The 21194-nt window shown below is 52.0% G+C and overlaps 4 protein-coding genes across 6 annotated transcripts; 3 read left to right on the top strand and 1 right to left on the bottom strand.

Annotated features, from left to right (window-relative positions):
* Positions 1–2400: 2400 nt before the first annotated feature.
* On the top strand, positions 2401–6546 carry FOXR1 (forkhead box R1). Its single transcript, XM_061593302.1, has 6 exons — positions 2401–2593; positions 3116–3208; positions 3624–3817; positions 4487–4716; positions 5122–5354; positions 5673–6546. The coding sequence occupies exons 1-6, from the start codon at positions 2473–2475 to the stop codon at positions 5699–5701; spliced, it is 900 nt and encodes a 299-aa protein (XP_061449286.1). The 5' UTR covers positions 2401–2472; the 3' UTR covers positions 5702–6546.
* Positions 6547–8225: 1679 nt separating this feature from the next.
* Positions 8226–14359, top strand: CENATAC (centrosomal AT-AC splicing factor). Of its 3 annotated transcripts, none has more exons than XM_061593300.1 (11): positions 8226–8441; positions 8970–9136; positions 10196–10294; positions 10638–10704; positions 10792–10854; positions 11443–11513; positions 11685–11835; positions 12377–12407; positions 12888–12971; positions 13101–13233; positions 14128–14359. In XM_061593300.1, exons 1-11 carry the CDS (start codon positions 8271–8273, stop codon positions 14195–14197), a joined length of 1107 nt encoding a protein of 368 aa, XP_061449284.1. In that variant the 5' UTR covers positions 8226–8270; the 3' UTR covers positions 14198–14359. The 3 variants fall into 3 exon arrangements, with proteins under 3 accessions (XP_061449284.1, XP_061449283.1, XP_061449285.1); XM_061593299.1 differs by lacking the exon at positions 8226–8441 and adding an exon at positions 8655–8828; XM_061593301.1 differs by lacking the exons at positions 8226–8441; positions 10196–10294 and adding an exon at positions 8655–8828.
* Positions 14360–15138: 779 nt separating this feature from the next.
* RPS25 (ribosomal protein S25) lies at positions 15139–17241 on the bottom strand. The gene is made up of 5 exons (XM_061593503.1): positions 17133–17241; positions 16946–17041; positions 15756–15939; positions 15304–15401; positions 15139–15201 (listed from the first exon to the last, which is right to left on the bottom strand). The coding sequence occupies exons 1-4, from the start codon at positions 17133–17135 to the stop codon at positions 15307–15309; spliced, it is 378 nt and encodes a 125-aa protein (XP_061449487.1). The 5' UTR covers positions 17136–17241; the 3' UTR covers positions 15139–15201; positions 15304–15306.
* On the top strand, positions 16946–21190 carry TRAPPC4 (trafficking protein particle complex subunit 4). The gene is made up of 6 exons (XM_061593501.1): positions 16946–17041; positions 17133–17476; positions 18107–18281; positions 18395–18498; positions 19897–20023; positions 20797–21190. Exons 2-6 carry the CDS (start codon positions 17134–17136, stop codon positions 20873–20875), a joined length of 828 nt encoding a protein of 275 aa, XP_061449485.1. The 5' UTR covers positions 16946–17041; position 17133; the 3' UTR covers positions 20876–21190.
* The last annotated feature ends 4 nt before the right edge of the window (positions 21191–21194 follow it).

Genomic DNA, 21194 nt, shown 5'->3' with positions numbered 1-21194 from the left:
CAAAGAGCCCTTCTCCACCACCGGGGCCCTCCCAGGCGAGGTATCTCGGACGCCAAGTCCTTCTTGCCTCTCTGAGGGACACAGGAGGCTGCTCTGCACTGAGTTGGACTATCACAGGCCTTCTAGCTCAGTGCTGTGTACACTGACTGACAGCCACTCCCCTGGGTCTCCGGCAGGAGCCTCTCCCAGCCCTGGGGTTGAGCCTGGGACCTTCTGCATGAGAGCCAATGCTCAGCCCCTGAGCCGTGACTCTCCTCTCTTGGCGCTGTGTTTCCACAGACTGCACCAGAGCCAAGGACAGCCCAGAGCCAAGGCTCAGTGGCTGGGCCCTCAGCGGAGGGTTCCCATCATGCCTCATCTCAAGCCCTTTGCCACCCCCAAACCTGCCTGCAGCTCCGCTCACTCCCTTTGGAGAGGGGAGGGAGCTCCAAATGAAGCTGGGAGAGGAGGGCTGTCTGGGCCACTGGCAGCTGCCTCCTCCTGCACTGATTGGCAGACTTCCATGGCCTCCAGCCTGCCGGCCGGCCAGTCCTTCTTTCCTCGGCATTCAGGGACAGCCTCCTGGTTCCTGCACCCCCATGCCAGTGCAGTGGCACCAGTGCCACCATCCACATCAGATAGCCCAATGAAATGGCTGGCAAAACCTGTGGCCTGGCCTGACCTGATGTTCCCCTGCAAGAGGCAGCCACTCACCGGGACCCCAGTCCTCTGCCTGCAGGCCTCCCTGGCTAAAACCAGTGAGAGGACGAGGCTCTTGTGGTCTGCAAAAGCTCAGGCCAGCGTGAACATCTGCCAGCTGTTAAAGTGCTATTATGATTCTTGAGCCAATGAACTCATGGGGACGAGGACACACCCTCATGCCACCTCCTGCACCACAATGCCATGGCACCCCCACTCTATGTGCTCCTGTGGCACGGGCCAGTGACCGCACTGCTACAAGTCCTCAGGCATCCCTGCGGACAGGAGCTCAACTCCCCTTATGCCAAACACAGCTCACAAGCACCATGTCGCAGGGCAACACCAAAGGGAAGGCCAGCAGTGGCTATGGTTGGAGCGCCATGCCTGGCCAACAAAGAGCTTACCTGCATGTGGGGGTGACTCCCTGTGTGGAGGAGACACCGACTGGGGTTCAAGCAAGTCACTTTAGGCCAGAGGCAGCATTCACAAATTGCGAGGAAGGGGGCGGGGGCTGCAGGAGATTTGGGATGATCTTCGGTCCTGGCAGCTCCAGTTTTGGAAGAGTAGGAAGAGGACTGGGTGTTTGTGACTGGAGACTGGAAGCAGGGGGCCTTTGCAGGACTCGAGGAAGAAAGGCCTTAGCAGTGCCCTCCAATGCTCACTTGAGAGATCAGGCTGTTGGTGCCCTTGCCTTTCGTCGCAGCTTCCCATCACCAGGGTCCGCTCCTGCGGGGATGGCACGCCAGACTTGGCAAATGGCTGAATTTTGGGGGCAGAACCACAGAAGCAGAGATCCACACGGTTTTTGTATGGAGATTCAGGAATCTTCTATCAGCTCACAGCTGTATCCACAGAGTTACAACAAAAAACAGAGATCCTAGTTGGGCAGTGCAGCTTTTCAGCTGTTGAGCAATGTGCCAGATCTAAGCTGTGGGTCCTCCTGAGCTTTACATGGAGACCTACTACTCTGTTGTTGTTTTTCTTCAGCGCAGTCTGTCAACACAAATGGGAACTCTGAGGAGACCACTGTGGTTCCTGCCTGTAAAGTATGGGAGGGTACATGAATGCCCCTGTTGTGGCTGTAGAGTTTTGCCCTCAAGTGATGGCACAAGGTGCTAGTCCCGAGGTGTTTGTGGTGCAGCCGCATGGATGCCTGGTGTATTGGTAAGAGGGACCTGGAGCATCTACATGTAGCTGCCATCAGGTACCATGAACTCCCACTCATGACTCCAGAGTATTCCACAGTCCTACAAGGATGTGTGGATCTCTGCAGTCCTGGATAGGGTGAGCCCTGGGTTTGGGGTATCTGGTCCCCATGTTAAAATCAAGACGTACCAAGAGGTGGTGGCTCCGAGATTCTTATTCCTGTGAGATGTGTGCTTGCAGCAGGGAAGGGTTTCGGGCCTGCTTAGGCAAATGGGGCCCACGCCTGGGCTCGCTGTCGGGGGTTCCTGCCCAGGCAGTGCAGCACATTCGGGGGCTCTAAGGCCTCCGGACAGCCCGCCGAGCCAGCTGAAGGCTCGTTCGCCAGGCCTGTTGTGCCGACCTCTGGGTTAGGGGCGCAGAGGCGCCGGGAATGCTTACGGGTGGGATGGGGGGAGACGGAACTTAGGGGCTCCCGCGAGACTCCCTTGCCTGGAGGGAAGCCCCGCGGAGCAGGCTCCGGCACGTGCCTGGGCGGGGGCAGCGGCTCCGCCCTGCTTGTTCCTCGCGGGGCCTTAAAGGTGCGAAGCGCAGCGTGCCTCGCCCCGCCCAAGACGGCCTCGGCCCCGGGGAGCTTGCAGCGAAGCTGCGATGGCCTTGCATTTGCAGAAGCCGACCTTTTGGGCCAGCCTCCACCTACACAGTGGCCTGCGGGGCTGGGACCTGGGCCGGGAGCTGGCCTTGAGCACCACCTCCGACCAGTTGCTCCAAGGTGAGGCGGGGCCGGGAAGTACGAGGCCTGGCCGATTGCGCCCCCCGTCGGCCTTCCCGCCGCTCTTGCAGTCTCCAGTGTGAAGGGGCGCAGAAGCATCCTGGGACAGGGGGGAAATCACACATAGTGTAACAAGAGGAAAGGCGAGGGAGCTTTCGGGCATGTGCAGAGTGCTTCTTGCGCCCCACCGAGGAGCACAGCCAACTCCATCGCCAGTACAGCGTCAGGGAAGGTGCTTCCCAATGGGAAGGACGGCCGTGCAGGCCCCTGTCCACCGAAGGAGGTAGTGCCGGGCCGGTCTGACCTGAATCCCCCTGCCGCGCCTGCGGGCTTGTGCTGGGGGAGCCTCCGGGATGTAGGGCAGGAGTGGGTCACAGGAAGGGACCGTCCGCCGCGGGGTACACCGCTGCCCCGGCATCTTTCTGCGGCCCGGCTCCGCACGGCTGGGCAACAGCGTTTTCAAAGGCCCCGCTATCTGCGGGGAGAGCCGGCCAGCTCACTCTCTGCCCTCCTGCCCCCTAGCTCCTGCGGAGACGCCGCCCAGCGCTCTTGCCCTGAAGGGGCCCGGGGACCAGCTGGCGACGGAGAGGCTGGCACTGAACCCTGCTTCTACTGGTAAGCCGGGAGCCGCCGAAGCCTGGGGCGCCTTCCTGGCCTTTCTTCCCGGGGCCCCAGTGTAGAAAACTACTGGAGGAAGAGAAGCCACCCCCATTTTCCAGCCACCGGGGATTGCCTCCCCTGCAACAAACGGAAGGCGGGGGGGGTCCAGCCTACTGTTCTGCCAGAGGAAGCCTGGGGAGGAGTGTGGTGCCCAGCCCCGAGTGGCATGGCCAGGCCTCAAGGGCAAGCGCCCCAACTCCGGGGCAGAGCACCTGCCTGCATGCAGGAGACCCGAGTTCAATCCCCGCAGCTGACCCTACAGAGCTGGGTGGAGCAGTGGGCTGGCTTGCTGTGGCCTGGGGGTGGGGGTGGGCAACAGCATGGCCAGGCAGCGCTGCCTCGCTGAAGCCCTCTGTTCTCTCTTCTGTAGAGTCTGATGAGCAGCCCCACCTGTGGATGTGGGTGAACCCAAACCTGGTCTGCCCCATCCCTGGGTGTGCCTCAGTGGTGGTGCCGCTGCCAGAGCCTTGCCCAGCGGCTGGCCCAGAGGATTCCTCCTCCTCCTCCTGCAGCCTGGCCTGCTGCAGGGAAGAGCTGCTCCCTTTGCCCAGCGAAGCAGAAAAGGTACCAAGTCTGAGCTGTTGAGTGGCTTGCCATCTGTGGGCGGAGGTCTCCCTGAAAGGCTGGCTCAGACCGCTCCGGGGGACCAAAGGGGCGCGGGAGGGGTTTTCCTTTGGGTTACACCAGCCATCCTCAACTTGGTGATGGCCAGTCCCTGGACTTCAACTCCCATCCGTCCCAGTCAGCGGGACCACATGACAATGGGGCTGATGGGAGTTGTAGTCCAAAACATGTGCGGGTTATGTGTTCGCTCCTCCCAAGTGCAGGAAGATGGCCTTTGGGGCAGGTCTGGCTCCGGCTGCTGCTGCATGATTCTACTCTGGAGCGACTCTCCCCCCTTCCGACCGTGGGAGCCACCAGGATACGTGGCATGTAAAAATTAAAAGGACCAAATCCCACCTTTCCATTTGGCATCTCACATCAGCAAGAAACAACACGATACACCAGAAGCTTCCAAGGAAGATGGGGACGCGTGGGAGGGCCAGGCCTTTCGTCTAGAGAGCCCCCTGCCCATATGGGGCTGGTAACGGCCCAGTGGCCTCTGTAGAGGAACCCATTTTTTTCTGGCTGTGGCTCATTCCGCCGGCCGCTGAATGGGGCAGGGTCCCTGCAGCCAGGGCCCCCGCTTCCTTGCTGGACCCTCGTGGGCCTGATCCGTGTCCCTTGTTATAGGTCCCTCTGGAAGATGCTGCCGCTCAACTAGACAGGGGGATGTGGGGCACCCGGGGGCCCACTCAGGCCATCTGGAAAGCAAAGGTCCTCCGATTCCGCAGCAGGAAGCTGAAGCGGACCCTGGGGGGCTGGCCCCGCCCACCGCTTAATTATTGCATTCTCATCAGCCTTGCCCTGAGCAGTAGTGTGGACAGCAGCCTGACTGTGCAGGAGATCTACCAGTTCACCAGGTACTGGCCCTTTGGTTTGTGGGAAGAAGGAAGTGAGACCTGGGAGAGGCAGAACAGGTGGGGTGAGAAGGAAGCTCAGTGGCTGGAGGCAGGGGGCCTGGCCTGGCCTCCCTTGCCTGGCTTTGCTTTGCGTGTTGCTCTCAAGCTGGTGACGCTTCTCTTGTGCCAGAAGGTGCATGTTCCAGTTGGAGACTCGTATGACTGGGGGCAGGCGCATAGCCTCAGCCTGATAAGTCTGCAGTTCCTCCTTCACCTCCCGGAGCCCACGCAGTCCAAGCATCCTTAGGGATGGATTGGGGAGGGGGGTTATGCTCCAGCACTGATGGCTAAACTGCTCAAGTCAGTGGGGCACCAGCCGGCTAGGGAGCCAGCAATAGGCACTCTGCTGCTCTGCCTTCCTGGCAGGCAGCACTTCCCCTTCTTCCGCACAGCTCCCGAGGGCTGGAAAAACACCATCCGGCACAACCTGTGCTTCAGCAGCAGCTTTGAGAAGACCACAGACTTTGTGTGCCTTGAAGGGAGCCGCAAATCCCGCTTGTGGAAGCTCACCATGGAGGGACGCCGCAAGTTTCTGGCGGAAACACAAGCACTGCCAGAGGACCTGATGGGGCTGGTGCATGAGAGCATGGACAACCCAGGTGGGCAGGAGAACAGTCTGCTCTTGGAGAGGAGAGTGAGCGTGCACAGAGCGCAGGGCAGGGGAGTCGTTGGGTCCAGGAGGAGGCGGGGCCCTTCCCTGACGGCTTGAGTGGCATTGGGATGCTCAGCAAGCCGTCATCCTGGACCCTTGGCCAAGCAGCCTGGAGTGGCTTGCAAGCCTTCTCTGTTAGCTGTGGCTGGCCTGGGGGCTCTGCTGCATGGCAACTGTCAGTCCCAGCCTAAGCAGGACTCACCTTGATGAACAGGTGGAGCCATTGGCCCTGAAAACTTCCTTGTCTTTCTCTCCATTTCCCCAGAATTGATGAGGTCTCTCTTCAGGCTCTGATCCAGTTGTTCATTGGCCCTCAACAGCATGGAGGGCACCCATGCCAGCTGGGAGCTGCTCCTGGATGGTGCGGCTTTTCTCCCAGCACTTAGAGAAGGCTCTGCCACCTGTTGAAAGAAGCGCAGCAGAGCAGAGGGGGCTGTGGCTGGCTTCCTCCAGCAAGGCATTCCTGAGCTTCCTGCCTTCCAAAGACATTCTCAGGGGTGGAGGAAATCCCCCGTTTTCCAGATGAAGGACCCACTGAGGGCTGCTGGGGGAGAGATGGGCCGGTCTGGCGTCTCTGGCCTGTGGCCTGGCTCTTGTTTGAGGTAAGGGGAATCCTGTGGCCTTCCAGCGGTTGCTGCAACCCCATCCAGCGCAGTCGTTGGGGATCGTGGGAGCTGCAGTCCATCAATAGCTGGAGCAGCCATGATGTGAAACAGGAACTGGTGACAGGCTGGATTCTTGACTTCTCCTGTGGACCAAGTTTGACAGAGGCTGCCCACCTTACAGTGACATCAGATCACATTGGGTATGGCAGGTGAGCGCGGCTTGGCCATATGGGGAGGCCTGCTGGGCACCGTGCCACGGCTCTGTCCCTGCTTGAAGGGGTTCAGGGGCAGCTTCCTATGGGACTAGACACCTCCCCAAAATAACGATGAGTCTTTTTTTCCTGAATATATTGGTTTTTCCCCCCTTGCAGCATGGGAGATGATGGTGTCATATTTTGTGTTCTGTTTAAAGGTTCTCTGAAGCAGAAAGCACACAACCTGAGTGGTTGAACTACTTTATATATTTGTCCATTCTTGAAAATGTAGAGAAATTACATTCCCTAATAAATAGTTTAAAATGCATGCAAAACGCTGCTCACAATTCATTGGTGTGTGTTCCCTTTGCCCCTGTGGAAGTGGAAAATGGCCTCTGCGTGCCCCTGTACCCCGCTGCTCGGGAGAAGCCGCCTGGCCGAACAGCAGCAAACACCCCTCTGCCTCAGCAGTTCAGAGTTGCTGGCTGGTCTCTCTGCTAACCGGAACAGGCAGCCAGGAGGGGAGTTCAGTGCTTGGGTTTCTGCTGGGGCTCCTGCAGGTAGTTTTCTGGGGGGTCCTTAAATACTCCACATGTCCTCTGAAGTTAGTCATGTTTATCCCTTCTGGCAGAGCTGCTGCCTGAAGGAATGGCCTGGCCTGGACAACGTGTATTCCAAATCTACTCTTTTGTTGTTTCTCAAGGGGTACACCTGCTGGCCATCTGCAGGTAGACCTGGCATCCAGGCACCATCTTTCCGCCTGCCACTGAAACACTGGCTCCCTCCATCTCCTGCGCTGTATTTCATTGCACTGTTGCTATAATGAACTTCACAGCAGTCTCTGGCCTTTCCCTATGCCCCCATCCCAGCATGTCAGGTTAACACCACTGGCCCCACACTTCATGGATGCCATATGGTACTCTAAATCCCCCTTCCTTCAGGAAAATGGGTATAATGGTAAAATGGTTATAATAATGATGGACTGTCTGCAGTGGCAAGGCAATTTTTAAAATGTTTATAAGCTCAGCGACAGACAAACCAACCAGCCATTTTGGGGGTATAAAATAAGCCCAGAGTTAGGCCATGTGCCCATCACAGCCTTAAAATGCAGCGCTGCTGTTTTTTCTCTTTGATTTTGCAAATCCCTGTGGTGTCTCCAGCTGCCTGCTGCGGATTCCCCACCAACGCCTATTGGTGTTTTCATCCCTCCAACTCCTTGGAAATAATCTTGTTGTTTCTCCTCCTGCTGGCACTTTTAAATACTCAAAGAGTGCAAGATTCCTCCCTTCTTTACAGAGCCTGATGGGCAGGGATGAGCATGGACCTCCCCCCCCCCTTTTTTAAATGAACTAGACTTGCAGTCCTAACACCAGGGAGGAAGACCCATTGAGTTCACTGGGGCTTACTCCTGAGCAGACACAGGGAGGGTTGTAGGAGGAGGGAAATGGGATGCTCCTGGGCGACACCCATGTGTTGCCCCCAGGAACCATTTCTCTCTGTGTAGGCCTGGCAGGCAATCGCCACTGGCACAGTTTTAAAGCTGGAGTGAAGCTGGTTGTGTTTACACCGCCTCAAAACGCAGCGTTCTAGGAGACACCAGCGGAGCGTGGGCAATCGCGGGTAACGTGGCGTGTACCCGGGTTCAAAGCCCAGGGACGACGCCTCTGAAGGCAGCAAGGGGTCCCAAAGCGGCCGAGCTGTTTCGGGGTCCTGGGCTAGGCCCGCTACTGCTTCGCCAAGGGCTGCCCATCGGCCCCTTTTGCGGCAGGAAAGGCAAAACCAACGGGGTAAGGACAGGCCCTGAAGAGGTCACCCTGCCCAGGCCGAGAAGGGGCTGACCGTCCTGCAGGGGTCGCGGGGCGGCACAGAAACGAGAGTGCCTCTGGGCACGTGCAGAACGCCCCTGGCCCCTGCATCTGTCCCGCCGCGCCTTTGTCTCGCCGCGGCCGCTGACGTCACCCTGCAGTTCTGGAGACGGCCGCCAGGGGCCGCGCACGCGCCCCGCATATTCCCCCGCCGCCACAAGCCCCGCCTTCCCCCTCCGGCTGCTTCCGGGCTTGCAAAATGGCGGACGGGGCCGGTGGCGACGGGGGGGCTGCCGCGGTTCCTATGGCGACGACACTGTTCCGCTGCGCGGTGTGCCGGTGCAGCGCCTTCGCCGGCCGACGCAGCCACCTCTACAGCGCCGGGCACCAGCGCCGGCTCCTACGGCTACTCGCCCGCCTCAGGGAGAAAGTACGTCCCAAAGCCCTGCCGATGGGCGCCGGAGGGTCATGGGAAGAGGGGCGGGAGTGGGCGAGGGTTGCTCGCGAGCGCTGAGCTGAGAAAAGCAGCACCCTCCGCATTTCGGCCTGCCCAATGCCAGGCCAAAGCCCTGGTGGCCCGCCCGAGAGGGGCGCGGGGGAGCCGGTTCGCCCGGTAACAGGCGCTCCTTCCCTCCAGCGAGATTCGTTAATATTGATAATGTTGTTGATATTTATTTCCCGCCCTGCACCAGTAGTCCCCAGGGCGGGTTACAAAACCTTAAACACACTGATAAAAAGAATTAAAACACATTTGAATCACAGGAATTGGGCGGGTCCTGAAAACTTCCATCTCGTGAGCCAGGGCCAGGGTAAAGAGGTGCGTCTTTAGCGTTCCGAAAACTGTATAGCGAAGATGCACCTCTGTAGGGAGGAAATCTCTCAACTTAGGGGCTGCCACAGAGAAAGGTCTCTCCGCAGAGATTTACCAACCTTTGCTTCTCTTTTACCTTTTGCTCAGGTGGATGCAGCCAGGAAGATGATCAAACGGGCCCTGGTGGTGCCCTTTGACCCTGGGGAGCACCAGCGGCAATTCTGGTGCGTTTGCTGCAGGCAGGAGGTGAAGTGGCACCTGAGCCAGGGGACCCTGGCAGTCTTGCATGGCGGCCTCCTACAGCACATGGCCAGGTATGCTGGTGGCTCCGGAAAGGCTCTGTATGAGGCTGTGTGATGAGATGGGCTCCGGGAACATGAATGGCTTTGTCTTCCTTCCCTCATTTATGTATGTATGTGTTTCACCTAAGAGCCAAACCAAAGTTACTTTAAAGGACAAAAGGTGTACAAACACACAGCAAAACAATTATACAGTGGATATCATAAGCACCCCAGTTTGCAGTGTGCAATACAGGAATTGCAGTAAGTTGGTAGCATTTTGCAGCAATCAAAGCACAATTGGCTGTTTTCAGAGTCACCTTGCTTTTACTATTTGCAAGTACATTCCAGTTTTGTAGGTTAGACTACTAACCAAGAGAAAAACATCTTATTTCTACCCAAAATGAAGCAATGGAACATGTTTTTCATAATTGTTCCCCCACCCCCAATCTGCTCACCTCATTTATATCTCACCTTCTCTCCAGAAAACTTAAGGTGGTGTAGTTTTCCCCTTCTTCATTTAATCCCCAGAACAACCCTGCAAGTTAGGTTAGGCTGAGATGCTGTGATTGGCCCAAGGTCACCCAGTGAACTTCATGGCTGAGTGGGGATTTGAACTCTAGTCTCCCAGACCTGAGTCCAGCGCTCTAACCCAATGCCACACTGCATCTCTTCCTTGATAATTAGGGTTCTGGGAGTGGTTCAATAACTGATGTTTGCTAATGACTTTGGATGGACTCTAAGTGCCTGCAGTGAGGCCCTTTTGCAGGTGTCCATGCCTGGCCTTGGATCCTGATATAGACCTCTTTCTTGGCATACAGTACTGCATAAGATGCTGTCCCAAAGGATGAGCCTTCAGGGGTCACACAGTCTAAATCAAAGGTGGGGAGCCTGTGGTTCTCCAGATACTGCAGAACTACCACCAGTTCTAGCAGTCAGCATATCCAATGGTCAGGGAGTCTGACTTGAGCAGCACTTGGATGGCCACAAGAATAGCCACCCGTTAAATTGGTAGGGACACTCACCTGGGCAGTCTTGCTGAAAAGTTTGTGCCTTTCTGGCACTTAAGTGATTCGGGCTTTATTCTTTTCTAAGTCTTCAACATAAAAAAGCAGTTTCTGCATTCTGGTGGGAGAACAAAGCAGACCCCAACCTGAAGTCACGCTTCCTGGTTTCCTCTGAAGATTATGAGCTGTGAGTAGACCCTTTGCCAGTGACTTTATGTGGCATTTTGTTTGCAAGATCAGCTACTCCACCTTTTTTGGGCAGAGGCAAGTGAGAAACATGGGAAGCCAGTTAGGCCAGTGGTCCTGGCATCTCTTAGTTGCTTTGATCCTACTCCTGCTATACTGCTGGGGAAGAAAGGGGCTCCTAAAAGCATGACCCACTCAGGGTGATAACTTTGCTGTAAACATATTTCAGATTTTCCACTTGTTGCACCATCCCATCTTTCTGCAGCAAAGGCTGCAAAAGGTCACTGCTTCAGTTTATCCTTGCTCCACAAGCTAATAAAATTAATCTTTTGGATTGATTCCAGCTTCAAGGCATCACTCGCCAAAGCTCTGGATACTTATGAGGAAAAAGAAGATGAGGTCATTCAAGAGGTGAGGACAGAGAGCGCGAATGTGAGTGTGTAAAGACATTTGGGTTGCTCCTCTGCTTCAGATTCTCATTTTGTTCATTGCCTCCAGGTGGCTGCTCGCATCAGAGAGATAGAGCAGAGCCGGCGACAAATGGTGCAGGCTGCCTTAGAGGTTTGTGTGCCCGGGATGCAAGTGGGCAGTATCCACCGTTATGGTTACGACGCTTTTTGTGTGCTCCTCCACTTTCCAGTGCTTCTTGTTTCTCTCGTTAGTTTTGCTGTTGCACTGGAATCACTAAGGGAGGGAAGATGGTAGTTTCACCCAGCTGTGACTGTAGATGCCATGCCCACCTGTCTCGCATGTACATTTCAGATTTCCTTTCTAAGGGCTTCCCTTCCTAACCCCCTTTGATAACACTAGTGGTTATGTGGTCTAGTCCATCCAGCTGTTTACTGTCCTTTAGCTGTATGAATTCACTGCCTCCTTTCTGTGCTTTTTTCTGGAAACGCAAAAATTCCCTTTACCAGACACTTTTGCTCTATTACAAGAAAGCATTAATACCTCTTAGCTAAGTAGCTTCCCTTCCAAAGGGATTGGATTGTTTGCAGGGTGTGTCTTTTGCTGTTATCTTTTGACAGGCATTGGTGGAATCCCTTCCACCTTATTATTACAATGATTTCATTCCAAGGGTCTCCTATAGAACAAACTTTACTGTTGTCTCTTGGAACAAGTGTGTGTTTTTTCCTGAATCAAACTCAGCCACAGGCGGAGACAGAGCTGTGTGATGGAGCTGCTGCTGCTGCTGTCAACACCTTTGCAGAGATTCTCAGGTAAGGGTTGAGCCAGTCATAGTCAATCATGGTGTTTGCTTTAGAGGCCTTGATAACTCTGTACACCAAGGGAGCTTTCTGCCTTTTGTAACATGGTCTTTGCAATACCCGGGTACCAAAACTGTACTCACACTCTTCCTGCCTTGTTTGAGAGATTCTCCTGTGTTATAGCGACTCTGCTTTTGCTGGGGAAGAACAAGAGCAGCCTGGGCCATGCAGGAGCCTGATATTTCTTGAAGAACAGCCTGGATGTGTACACAGGACCATGCCTGAGCTAGCCTGGCTGGAAGCCGGACAGTCATTAACTTTCATTGGCCACCAGGTAGGCAGATGGGAGCCCACCTGTTCATGCCTGCATTGTCTCGAAAGCCTTTTAAGATGGGGTTCTGGATGAGTATAGCTAATTAGGATATGAGTAAGTTCTATAGTCTCCTGCTGATATGAATTTGTATTATTTTTTGTGTTAACTGTCACATAGCAGTTAACTTAAAAAGTGTTGTGATCAACTTGGTTTAGGGTTTCTTTGAGAAATTGAATCTAGGTTTCCTGAATGAATGCATAAATAAATACGTCATGAGTGGCATCTGTCCTGTGAGTGGTAGAGCCGCTGCCTCAGTGGCAGGTCCAGGACGTGATCTGGTTTCTCACCTTAACTGCACACAGTATGATCTTGATTTTTGAACATGGAGAAAGTGGGACGCTGTCTGCAAGTTTTCTTTGAAAAGCTGCACAGTAGAATTAAATGGCACTCTTGTTCCTTGATAGGGTTGCTGAATGAAACCCACAATCCTTTGTGTCAGTGGCAGCTGCTTTCACTCTCTACACTATTTCTAACTTAGATTTTCCTGCTTTTTTGAACACAGGAAGCAGCAGGGGAGGGCAACATTCACACAGGTATGTTTGTGAAGATTTGTTTGCTTCATCTTCTGAAACACATTCTGAAACTGATTTTGGCCTGTCTCATGAGCAAGTTTCATAAACTCTCAGCTTATGCGAGAAGGATCATAACTAGTTGCAACTAGATGATTCTTACAAACTGCACCTGAAAGCTTTAAGAATAGACAAGCTACATAGAAATGTAGGAAGCTGCTTTATACAGAGTCAGACCATTGGTCCTTATAGCCCAGTGGCTTTCACACTGTAATTGGCAGTGGCTCTCCACAAAGTCTCTCCTACCCCTACCTAGAGACACCAGGGGTTGAAGCTGGGACCTTTTGCATGCAAAGCATGTGCCCTTTTCCCAGAAAGACAAAGCAAACATTAAGAATTTGTTCTTGTATTACCTGGGAAGAAAATAGCATGAGATGGGGAGGCTGCCCTTTCCCCCCCGAGAGGAATAGGGCTCCCCTAACTTGTTGTCCTTCCACACTTTAGGGGCCAAACCACCTTGGCTGATGGAGGAGGAGGGAGAAAGCAAAGGGCAGATTGGACCTTCTTACGAGGAATTTCTCAAGGAAAGTAAGCATGCAGGGATTTGGCCCTGCAGTCAGGGCCCTCCTTGGGCAATGCCAGTCCACATGCTAGCCTAGAGCTCTGTGCGGTTCAGGCTTGGAACACCATTTCTTCCCAAACCTTCTTTCTTTATAGAAGAGAAGCAGAAGTTGAAGAAGCTACCACCTAACCGCGTTGGTGCCAACTTTGATCACAACTCTCAGACAGGAGAAGGGTGGCTCCCCTCCTTTGGGAGGGTGTGGAACCACGGCAGGAGGTGGCAGTCCAGGTAAGCCTCTTCACTCCACTGACAGAGGATACAGCTGCTTCTTTAGAACAGTTCAGGCGTTTAATGGGAATCAGTTTGGTCTAAGCAAGGGGTAGGCATATGGGTTCCCCACTGCTCTGTAGCTTGGTACCTAACCCTTGATAGTTCCTGGGATTCTTACAAATACTACTGGGCATTGTAGGTCTTGGATCCAGCCCTGCCACAAGGGCATCGTCAAGATCACTTAGCACAGGTTAATTGAGCCTTGACTCTTGCATCTTGAGCATGCGCACTGGTTAGTCACAGCAGTCCAGTTGAAAATGCAGTGCTGAAGTTAGCCCAGCCCTGGCATGTGGTTTGTATCCTTCATTTTGTGACCTCTCCACTTCCTTGCACTCTTGGGATGGTATCCAGTGCACTCATTCTGTTACCGAAAGGATTTAACACTTGCTTGCAGAGTGGAACTTCCCCCCCTCTCCTCCCCAAATCTGTTCTGAAGGGTTGGGGTAAACCCCAGTACAGATTTAAGGGATGTGGAAGAGGAAAGTACGGTACAGTACGGTACCTGATGGAGTGCATTTCCATGGATCACCTGCCCCGGATCAGTGGGGTGCTTCTTACGTTTCTGTGATACAGGATGCAGCTGCCTTTGCAGTTGTGCTCCAACTATGGAATTCCCTCCCACGTAGAAGGTCTCTACGTCATTGGGCTTCCAATGTCAGATCAAAACACATCTGTTCACCTAGCCCTTTGCTGATTTGATTAGTGTTTGTAAGTTTCCTCTGCTAATTAAAGTTGCTAATATACATAAATGTAAGAGAATGAACAGGGTGGCCGTGCAACCAGTGAATGAGAAGTTAAACAAGTGGTGGCTGGTTTGTTCTTTTAACTTTTTCTTACTGCCAACACTTCTAGACATCAGTTCAAGTCTGAAGCAGGACAGAAGCTGCATGGCCGTAAACAAAAGCAGCCAAAACCCAAATGAAACGAGGAAAGGTCTGTGCCTTCCTACCAACTCTACACTGTTAACCATCCACTCAGATTCAACCACAGAAGAAGCCTGGCAGCCATTATCTTTTTGTACATTGTTTTTGAGGGAGCCTGTTGTTAAGGATGTAGTATTTGTATTAAAATTTCACCAAATTCATGTACTTGAGAATTTTGTGCAAAGCAAAGGAGGACCCCTCCAAGGCAGCTTATCCCTGGCTGTTCTAAGGACTGCTTGTTTCTTCTTTCTTCAGTAATTTCTAAGCTTAAAAAAAAAAAACGTAGACGGGACTATGCCACATTGCCCCCATGGCTGATTAACTTTATATTCTATTGTGTGCACAGTAGCCAGAAGGAATATGGTGTAACACAAGCCTGCTCTATGCCATTCCTCCATTTCCTCCAGGTGAGAGGAAGCATCTTCTTGCTACATGCTGGATTCATCCTCTGTTCCTGCCCCCCTCATTTTCTTAGCCATTTGCTATCTGTCAATCGGAACACACCTATATCAAGGCCTTTAACATTGGACTGTTGCTAAGAGTCCTCTATCACTCACTGTGATCTGACCATCTACTGTTTGTGGCTGTGCTACACACGAGACCAGAAGCCTGTTTATAAGTAACTTCAATAGGACAGACTTGAACTAAAACAATTTTTTTGCATGCTGCAACATACAGTGCTAGTGAGACCCCAGTTCCAGCCATCTTCATTGACCCGGTAGAAAATTAAACCCTGCTGCAAAAGACAGAATTTGTCTCCTGCCCCCCTTAGAAAGATCAGTGTTAAGTTTTCTTTACAAATTAGCAGCTACATACTTCATACAAATTTGTGTCAGCCTGGTTTGAAAGTGAGAAGAGGTTCTTCACTCACCCAACCACTGGTTGCCTACTAGATGTGCATGTACTTAACTGCTGCCCCTACCCAAAATACCACACAAGATTTAATGAGTTCAAATTACTTTATTTTATGAATATACAGAGTGTCTAAAAGCCATCTGAGAACCTGCAAAGGAAAGAGATAATTACTTAGAACCATTTGCCTCTTAAGGCCCTGCTAAAATTCTACCAAGAGCAGGAGCCCTGCCAACAATGAGAAATGGCTCACCTTTCATGCATCTTCCCCAGCAGCTGGTGCATCACCCCCCTTGGTGTTTCGGGTGTAGATGACCTGGGCTCTGTGCTTAGACACTAGTTTGATTAGACCTGGTGAAAGAACAAGAAAGACAGTTCAGTTCCATATGGAAGAAAACAAAGCCTGTGAAAGCTACATAGTTACCAACTTTCTGTATGTGCAAGAATACATTTGGAAAGTTGTATTTGCTTCCTTACAGCACTCACAATTAAACTTCAGGTAGAGGCAAACAGCAAGTACTCTCTTCCCTGTAACATAATAAATACACCCAAGAGTATTTTGTATCTATGCATGCAGTGTTGGCACGGGCTACTTTCCAGTTTAGCTCCCCATTCTTCCATCACCAAAAGACTGTCACTTTATGCAATCTCTGCAAATTGTGGTGCCTCACCTATGAGGTTCAGGGGGGGGGGCTCTGTTTTTACCTTTGCTGAGAAGCTCCTGGAGTGCAGCTCTAGCCAAGGAACCTCGAATCTTCAGCCTTTCGGAGACCACTGCTGGTGTGATGAGCTTGTAGTTTGGCACCTCCTTGCAGAGTTTGTCATAAGTAGCTTTGTCAAACAGAACAAGATTGTTCAACTTGTCTCTTACTTTCCCTTTAGACCACTTCTGCTCAAAAGAAATGAAAAAAATTAAAATTTTGGAAACACAAGCAATACACAGCTAGTGAACAGCAAAGGAGTTGAGAGCGTAAAACTGGAGAAGTGCCGTTCACCAACCTGGTGCCCTCCAAATGGTTTTGACTAAATTTGTTATCAGCTGGCTGGGACTGATGGGAGTTGTAGTCAAATATCTCGAGAGCACCACATTTATTGATTATCCCACCTTTCCTCCAAGGTGCTTAAGATGGTTCTCTCTCTCCCAATTTTTCTTAACAAGGTGAGGTTGGTTAGACTGAGAGGCAATGACTAGCCTGAGATCACCCAGCTTCGTTGCTAAGTGCAGAATGAACACTGGTTGCCCAGGTCCTAGTCCCAAACTCTAACCAAGACACCACTCTAGTCCCCAATTATGACGACAAAGGTGGGCATGGTGGTTATTCTCAAGTCCAAAGACAAATTCCTCATCCAAAAGCGCTCCCGTTTGCTAAAACAAAAACGAGCTTCCTTCTTTAGAAAGTAGATCGCAAACGAAATTCGGCAGCCCCGTTTTGAACACCGTATAGGTGTGGACCCACAAGATCATTTCACAGTCTAGTTAACTGGGACGGGGATGGGAGCGAGTGAGAGTTATCAGCAGCACTAATTCGACCTAGTGGGCACATGCTGCAAAAGGAGGCGGGCCGGAGTGCACCACTTCGGGCCACCAGCTAGGCCGTTTCCGGTTGGTCTCTCACACCGGCGCATCGGGGAGGAACTCTGATTCCAGCTCACCTCCTCCGGTGTAACGGTTACAAGTGACGCAGCGAGAGATTTCCCCCTCCCTTATGTCCGAGAGCATCCAAAAACCCTGTAGCGATGCAGCCCAGAGTTTACGGGCGAGACTCGGCGGGCCGCACCACGTGCCTTATCGGGACACGCGGCGGGACATCAGCCCCGAGAGAAGTACAAGGGGCTCCGCACACGCGCCGGCTCGAGAGAGGCCGCGGCTCCTCCGAGCCCCCACCCGGCCCCACCTTCTTCTTGGCTTTGCCTCCGGACTTGTTGACGGGGTCCTTGTCCTTCTTGGCCGACTTGCCCGCGTCTTTCTTCTTCTTGTCGTCCTTTGGCGGCTACGAGACGAAACAGGGGAGAAAAGAGATGAGAGGGGGCGGGGAGAGCGGCTCAGCCCAAGCAGCAACTCTCCCGGCCTCCGGGGCCTACCATGGCTGGAGCGGAGCGGCGGTTTCTCCCTCAGCGACTTCCGGCCAGAAAGGAAGGCGGTGGTGTGGGCAGGCCGGGAAACCCCGTGGCTGAGGGGCACTTCCGGGGAGGCACCGGAAGAGGGGTGTGGCGTGTGTGTAGGGGTCAAAGGTCGGAGACGGGAGCCGCGATGGCCATCTTCAGCGTGTACGTGGTGAACAAGGCCGGTGGGCTCATCTACCAGCTGGACCACTACGCACCGCGCTCCGAGGCCGAGAAGACCTTCAGCTTCCCGCTCGAGCTGGTGCTGCGCCCGCACGACGAGCGCGTCCTCGTGGCCTTCGGGCAACGCGACGGTATCCGCGGTGAGGGGCCCGGAGGGGCGCGCCGCGCCGCGGGAGAAGCGGAAGGGCAGCCGTTCGTGGCGGTGGCCCCGAAGGCGGACGCTGGCCGACTTGCGCCACCTGCGCCCGAAGAGCAGCAGTGCCCAGCTTAGAGGCTGCGCAGGGGAGCCGGGCAGGTCTTCCAGAGCCAGCCCTGCCCTTAGGCGTAGCGAAGCGGCCGTCGTGAAAGGGCAGCAAATCGTTACTTAATTCATTAAGGACCCATTTATATCTGTTTATGTGGGACTGAAGCCTCAGGTTGGCTTTTTGTGGAGGGGCGACATCTTCTGCCCTGCCCCGGAGTGAAACTCTTCGGGCTATTTCTAAGAGGGTCACATCTGTTGGTCCCCTCGGGTGGCCTCGGGACTGCCACTGACAAAGCGTTTCAGGCCTATCTAACGCAGGGATCGTGAGCCGAGCCATGCTGGACTTGCCTCCGCTGCCTGCCCCAGCTTACATCACCGGCAAATTCTGCTCCAGAAGATGACATTATCACTTCTGCTGTGAAAAGCGAGCTGGGGTTGCATTACCTAGGGGGTGGGGGTTGCCGATACAGGCGGCCTTGCCTGGAGAGGGGTATGTAGTTCTCACTGCGTCTTCCCTTCCTCGCAGTGGGCCATGCTGTGCTCGCCATCAACGGCATTGATGTCAACGGGAGGTACACCGGGGACGGGAGGGATGTGCTGGAGTTCCTGGGCAATCCAGCCAACTACCCGGTGTCAATCCGCTTTGGCCGTCCCCGACTGTCATCCAATGAGAAGCTCATGCTGGCCTCCATGTTCCACTCGTGAGTTGGAGGGTGGGCGAGGTGTTTGCCAGAACCCCCGAAATGGGGTCAGGTGTGGTGTTGACTGGTTTTGATCTAGGGAAGTACAATTTGGGGTTCTGCTTCATATGCAGGTTGTTCGCAATTGGGTCCCAGCTATCTCCTGAGCAGGGAAGTTCTGGAATTGAGATGCTGGAGACAGATACTTTCAAGCTTCACTGTTTTCAGACGCTAACAGGTATGGCTTTTTTCTTGCTCTCTACATTCCTCAAGGTTTGGATTTGTTGATGGATTCTAACTTGCTCACTCTAACTTGAGGTAAAAACAGACCCAGCCTTCACAACTGCAATCGTCTACATTCAGCAAGGGTGTTCCCAGAAACTCTAGTGTTTGGGGAGGAGTGGTATAAAAACCAGGTGCTTACTAACTTGTTTATAAAAAAAATATGCCCCTTAATAAAAATCTAAGCAATTTCCATAAGAACAATAACAATACAACAGTAACTATCAGTAACATTTCCTAAAAAGTAGAAAAAACAGTATTTTTCACAAATAAAATTGAGGTATGTAAAAAACAAGAATTAAAAATTTAAGAGGCAAGAGTTCTAGAAAGCTGAGTAAACAAGTTCTAAGAGGTGGTTAAAAATCATTGCTACCTCCACTTCACAAATCACCAGAGGGAGGGCATTCCAGAGGGTGGGCATTCCAGAGGGAGGGCATTCCAGAGGGTGGATACAATCGCTGAGAAGGCCTGATTCCATGTTGCCACAACGTGACAATGTGCTTATGGTGGAACAGCAGCCAGGTGCCCTTTAGGAGATCTTTAAAAATCAACTCAATCTGTGCTCAGCAAGCAGCCTGCTAGGTATCTTGGACCCATGTTGGTTAGGGCAGGGGTTCCCAAACTGGTCTGCAGCATGTCCACCTTGTCCATACTGATTTTTATTGCTTTTTTTTCTTATATTGTATTACTGTGTGATTTTATGGAATGCAAATTATTCTATAGTGTTATAAAATACATACAGCATCTAGCACAGCACATTATGATTGCTACAACAGGCAGAAACATCATTAGGTGGTCTGCCAAGACTATCAGCAATTTTCAAGTGGTCCATGAAGGGAAAAAAGTTTGGGAACCACTACTTTAGGGCTTCAAAAATCAACAACAAAAACTTGACCTTGGCTCAATGGCTAGTAAGCAGGAAGAAGTTGCCTAAATGTTTTCCCTACCTGACACCTATTTGATTCCTGCTTTTGCCTCAGTGTCTTTATTAAGGAATGAAATTTTTGTGCATAATTATTTAGGTTTTGAACTACCTGGCTACTAAGCTGCAGTTGGCAGTTGGCAACAGTTGGCTGTTAAGAGAGAAATTATTTACTGCTTTTGGCAATCCCAACCTTGGTGCTTATTGAGCGAAAAGGAAGCTGGACAGCAGTAGCAGAGTTCTTAATTCTTAAGGGAGAAAAGGTACGGTTAGTTGAGGAATGTATTCTAATAGCCTTTCAATTCAGCACCAGTGCAATAAAACTATCAGCCTTGCTTAACATCAGCGCCTTACTACTCAAATCCAAAGTGAAGACTGTTGTGTGTGTTGCTCTGGATGTGGCTACTCTAACTTTGTTCATTGTGTCCTTAGGGATCAAATTTGTGGTGCTTGCTGATCCACGACAGTCTGGGATAGATTCCCTTCTGCGCAAGATTTATGAGATTTATTCAGATTTTGCTCTGAAAAATCCTTTCTACTCTTTGGAGATGCCAATCAGGTAGAGCTGAAAAGCGCATTCTCAGAAAACACCCCCTTCTTACTGAAATTATTTTCAATTGCTTAAGAGAGCAATATACATGAGTATTGCAAGAGGCAAAAGCACTCCTGACTCTTCCCCAATTCCAGTCCTGCTCCAATCATTCCCTGGGATGCTGGCAAGTTCCATGAGCAACTGTTGGTGTGGTCACAGTGGACAGCCAGTGTCATATTGGATAGCATATTGCACCTAGCGAGGCTGCATATCTCTGGTTTTCCTTTTATGCCTTTAAACGCAGATGTATTGCTGGAAATTTCATGCTGTTCCTCCCAAATGAACCTTGGATATAACTAGTTTATTCTCATTGCCAGCGTTGAGTCAGTCAGGCTTATTGAGGAGAGCAAACTGAAGCATCTTCAACAGGACTGGGGAACCTGTGGCCCTCCAAATGCTGTTGGATTCTAGCTTCCATCGTCCATAAATCTGGGCCATACTGGCTGGGACTAATGGGAGTTGAGTCCAGTAACACCTGTAGGGTTACAGGTTCCCCACCACTTCAGGCTGCACCAACATGGCTGTTCAGCCATGATTGATGTTAGTTTCTATGGTGAGGCATGTTCCTACTGTGCACATATAAAAACAGTTGCGGACAAACCTGAGTTGCATTGTAGTTCCATCAAACATTCCTTCTGGTCTGATAATAAAATGGAAAATATGGAGGCAGGAGTACAGGTGGCTTATTATTCCAAATGTGGTGTTATTCTAGTCCTTTTATGTTTCTTTCATCATTTCAGATGTGAGCTCTTTGATCAGAACTTGAAGCTTGCACTCGAGGTAGCAGAAAAAGCAGGGCCATTTGGGCCAGGATTGTAGGGTGGGTTCCTCCCACTTCAATCAGCCAGTGGACTTTTAAAAAAACAGCAAAGTCTTGGGCCAGAAGAATTCACAACAATCTGTGGATAGTGGCCTTGGCTGCAGTTCCAGAGAACAGCTAAGGTACTATCACTGTTGAGTGGATGCAGCTGGTGGTGATCCTGGGTTGCTAATAACGGAAACCAACTGGCAGCTTAGAAGACAGAGCCACACTATTCCTTTAATAGTGGTGCATGTACATATTGTTTCATTGTTTACTTTTAATTTATGACTGAAGCATTGAATGTTTGCATGTGTAAATAAAGCATTCCTTAAAGGA

Source organism: Rhineura floridana, chromosome 12 (assembly GCF_030035675.1).
Source record: "Rhineura floridana isolate rRhiFlo1 chromosome 12, rRhiFlo1.hap2, whole genome shotgun sequence".
NCBI classification, from domain to species: Eukaryota; Metazoa; Chordata; class Lepidosauria; order Squamata; family Rhineuridae; genus Rhineura; species Rhineura floridana.
The sequence above is the reverse complement of the archived record's forward strand: the minus strand, read 5'-3'. Positions and strand labels throughout refer to the sequence as shown.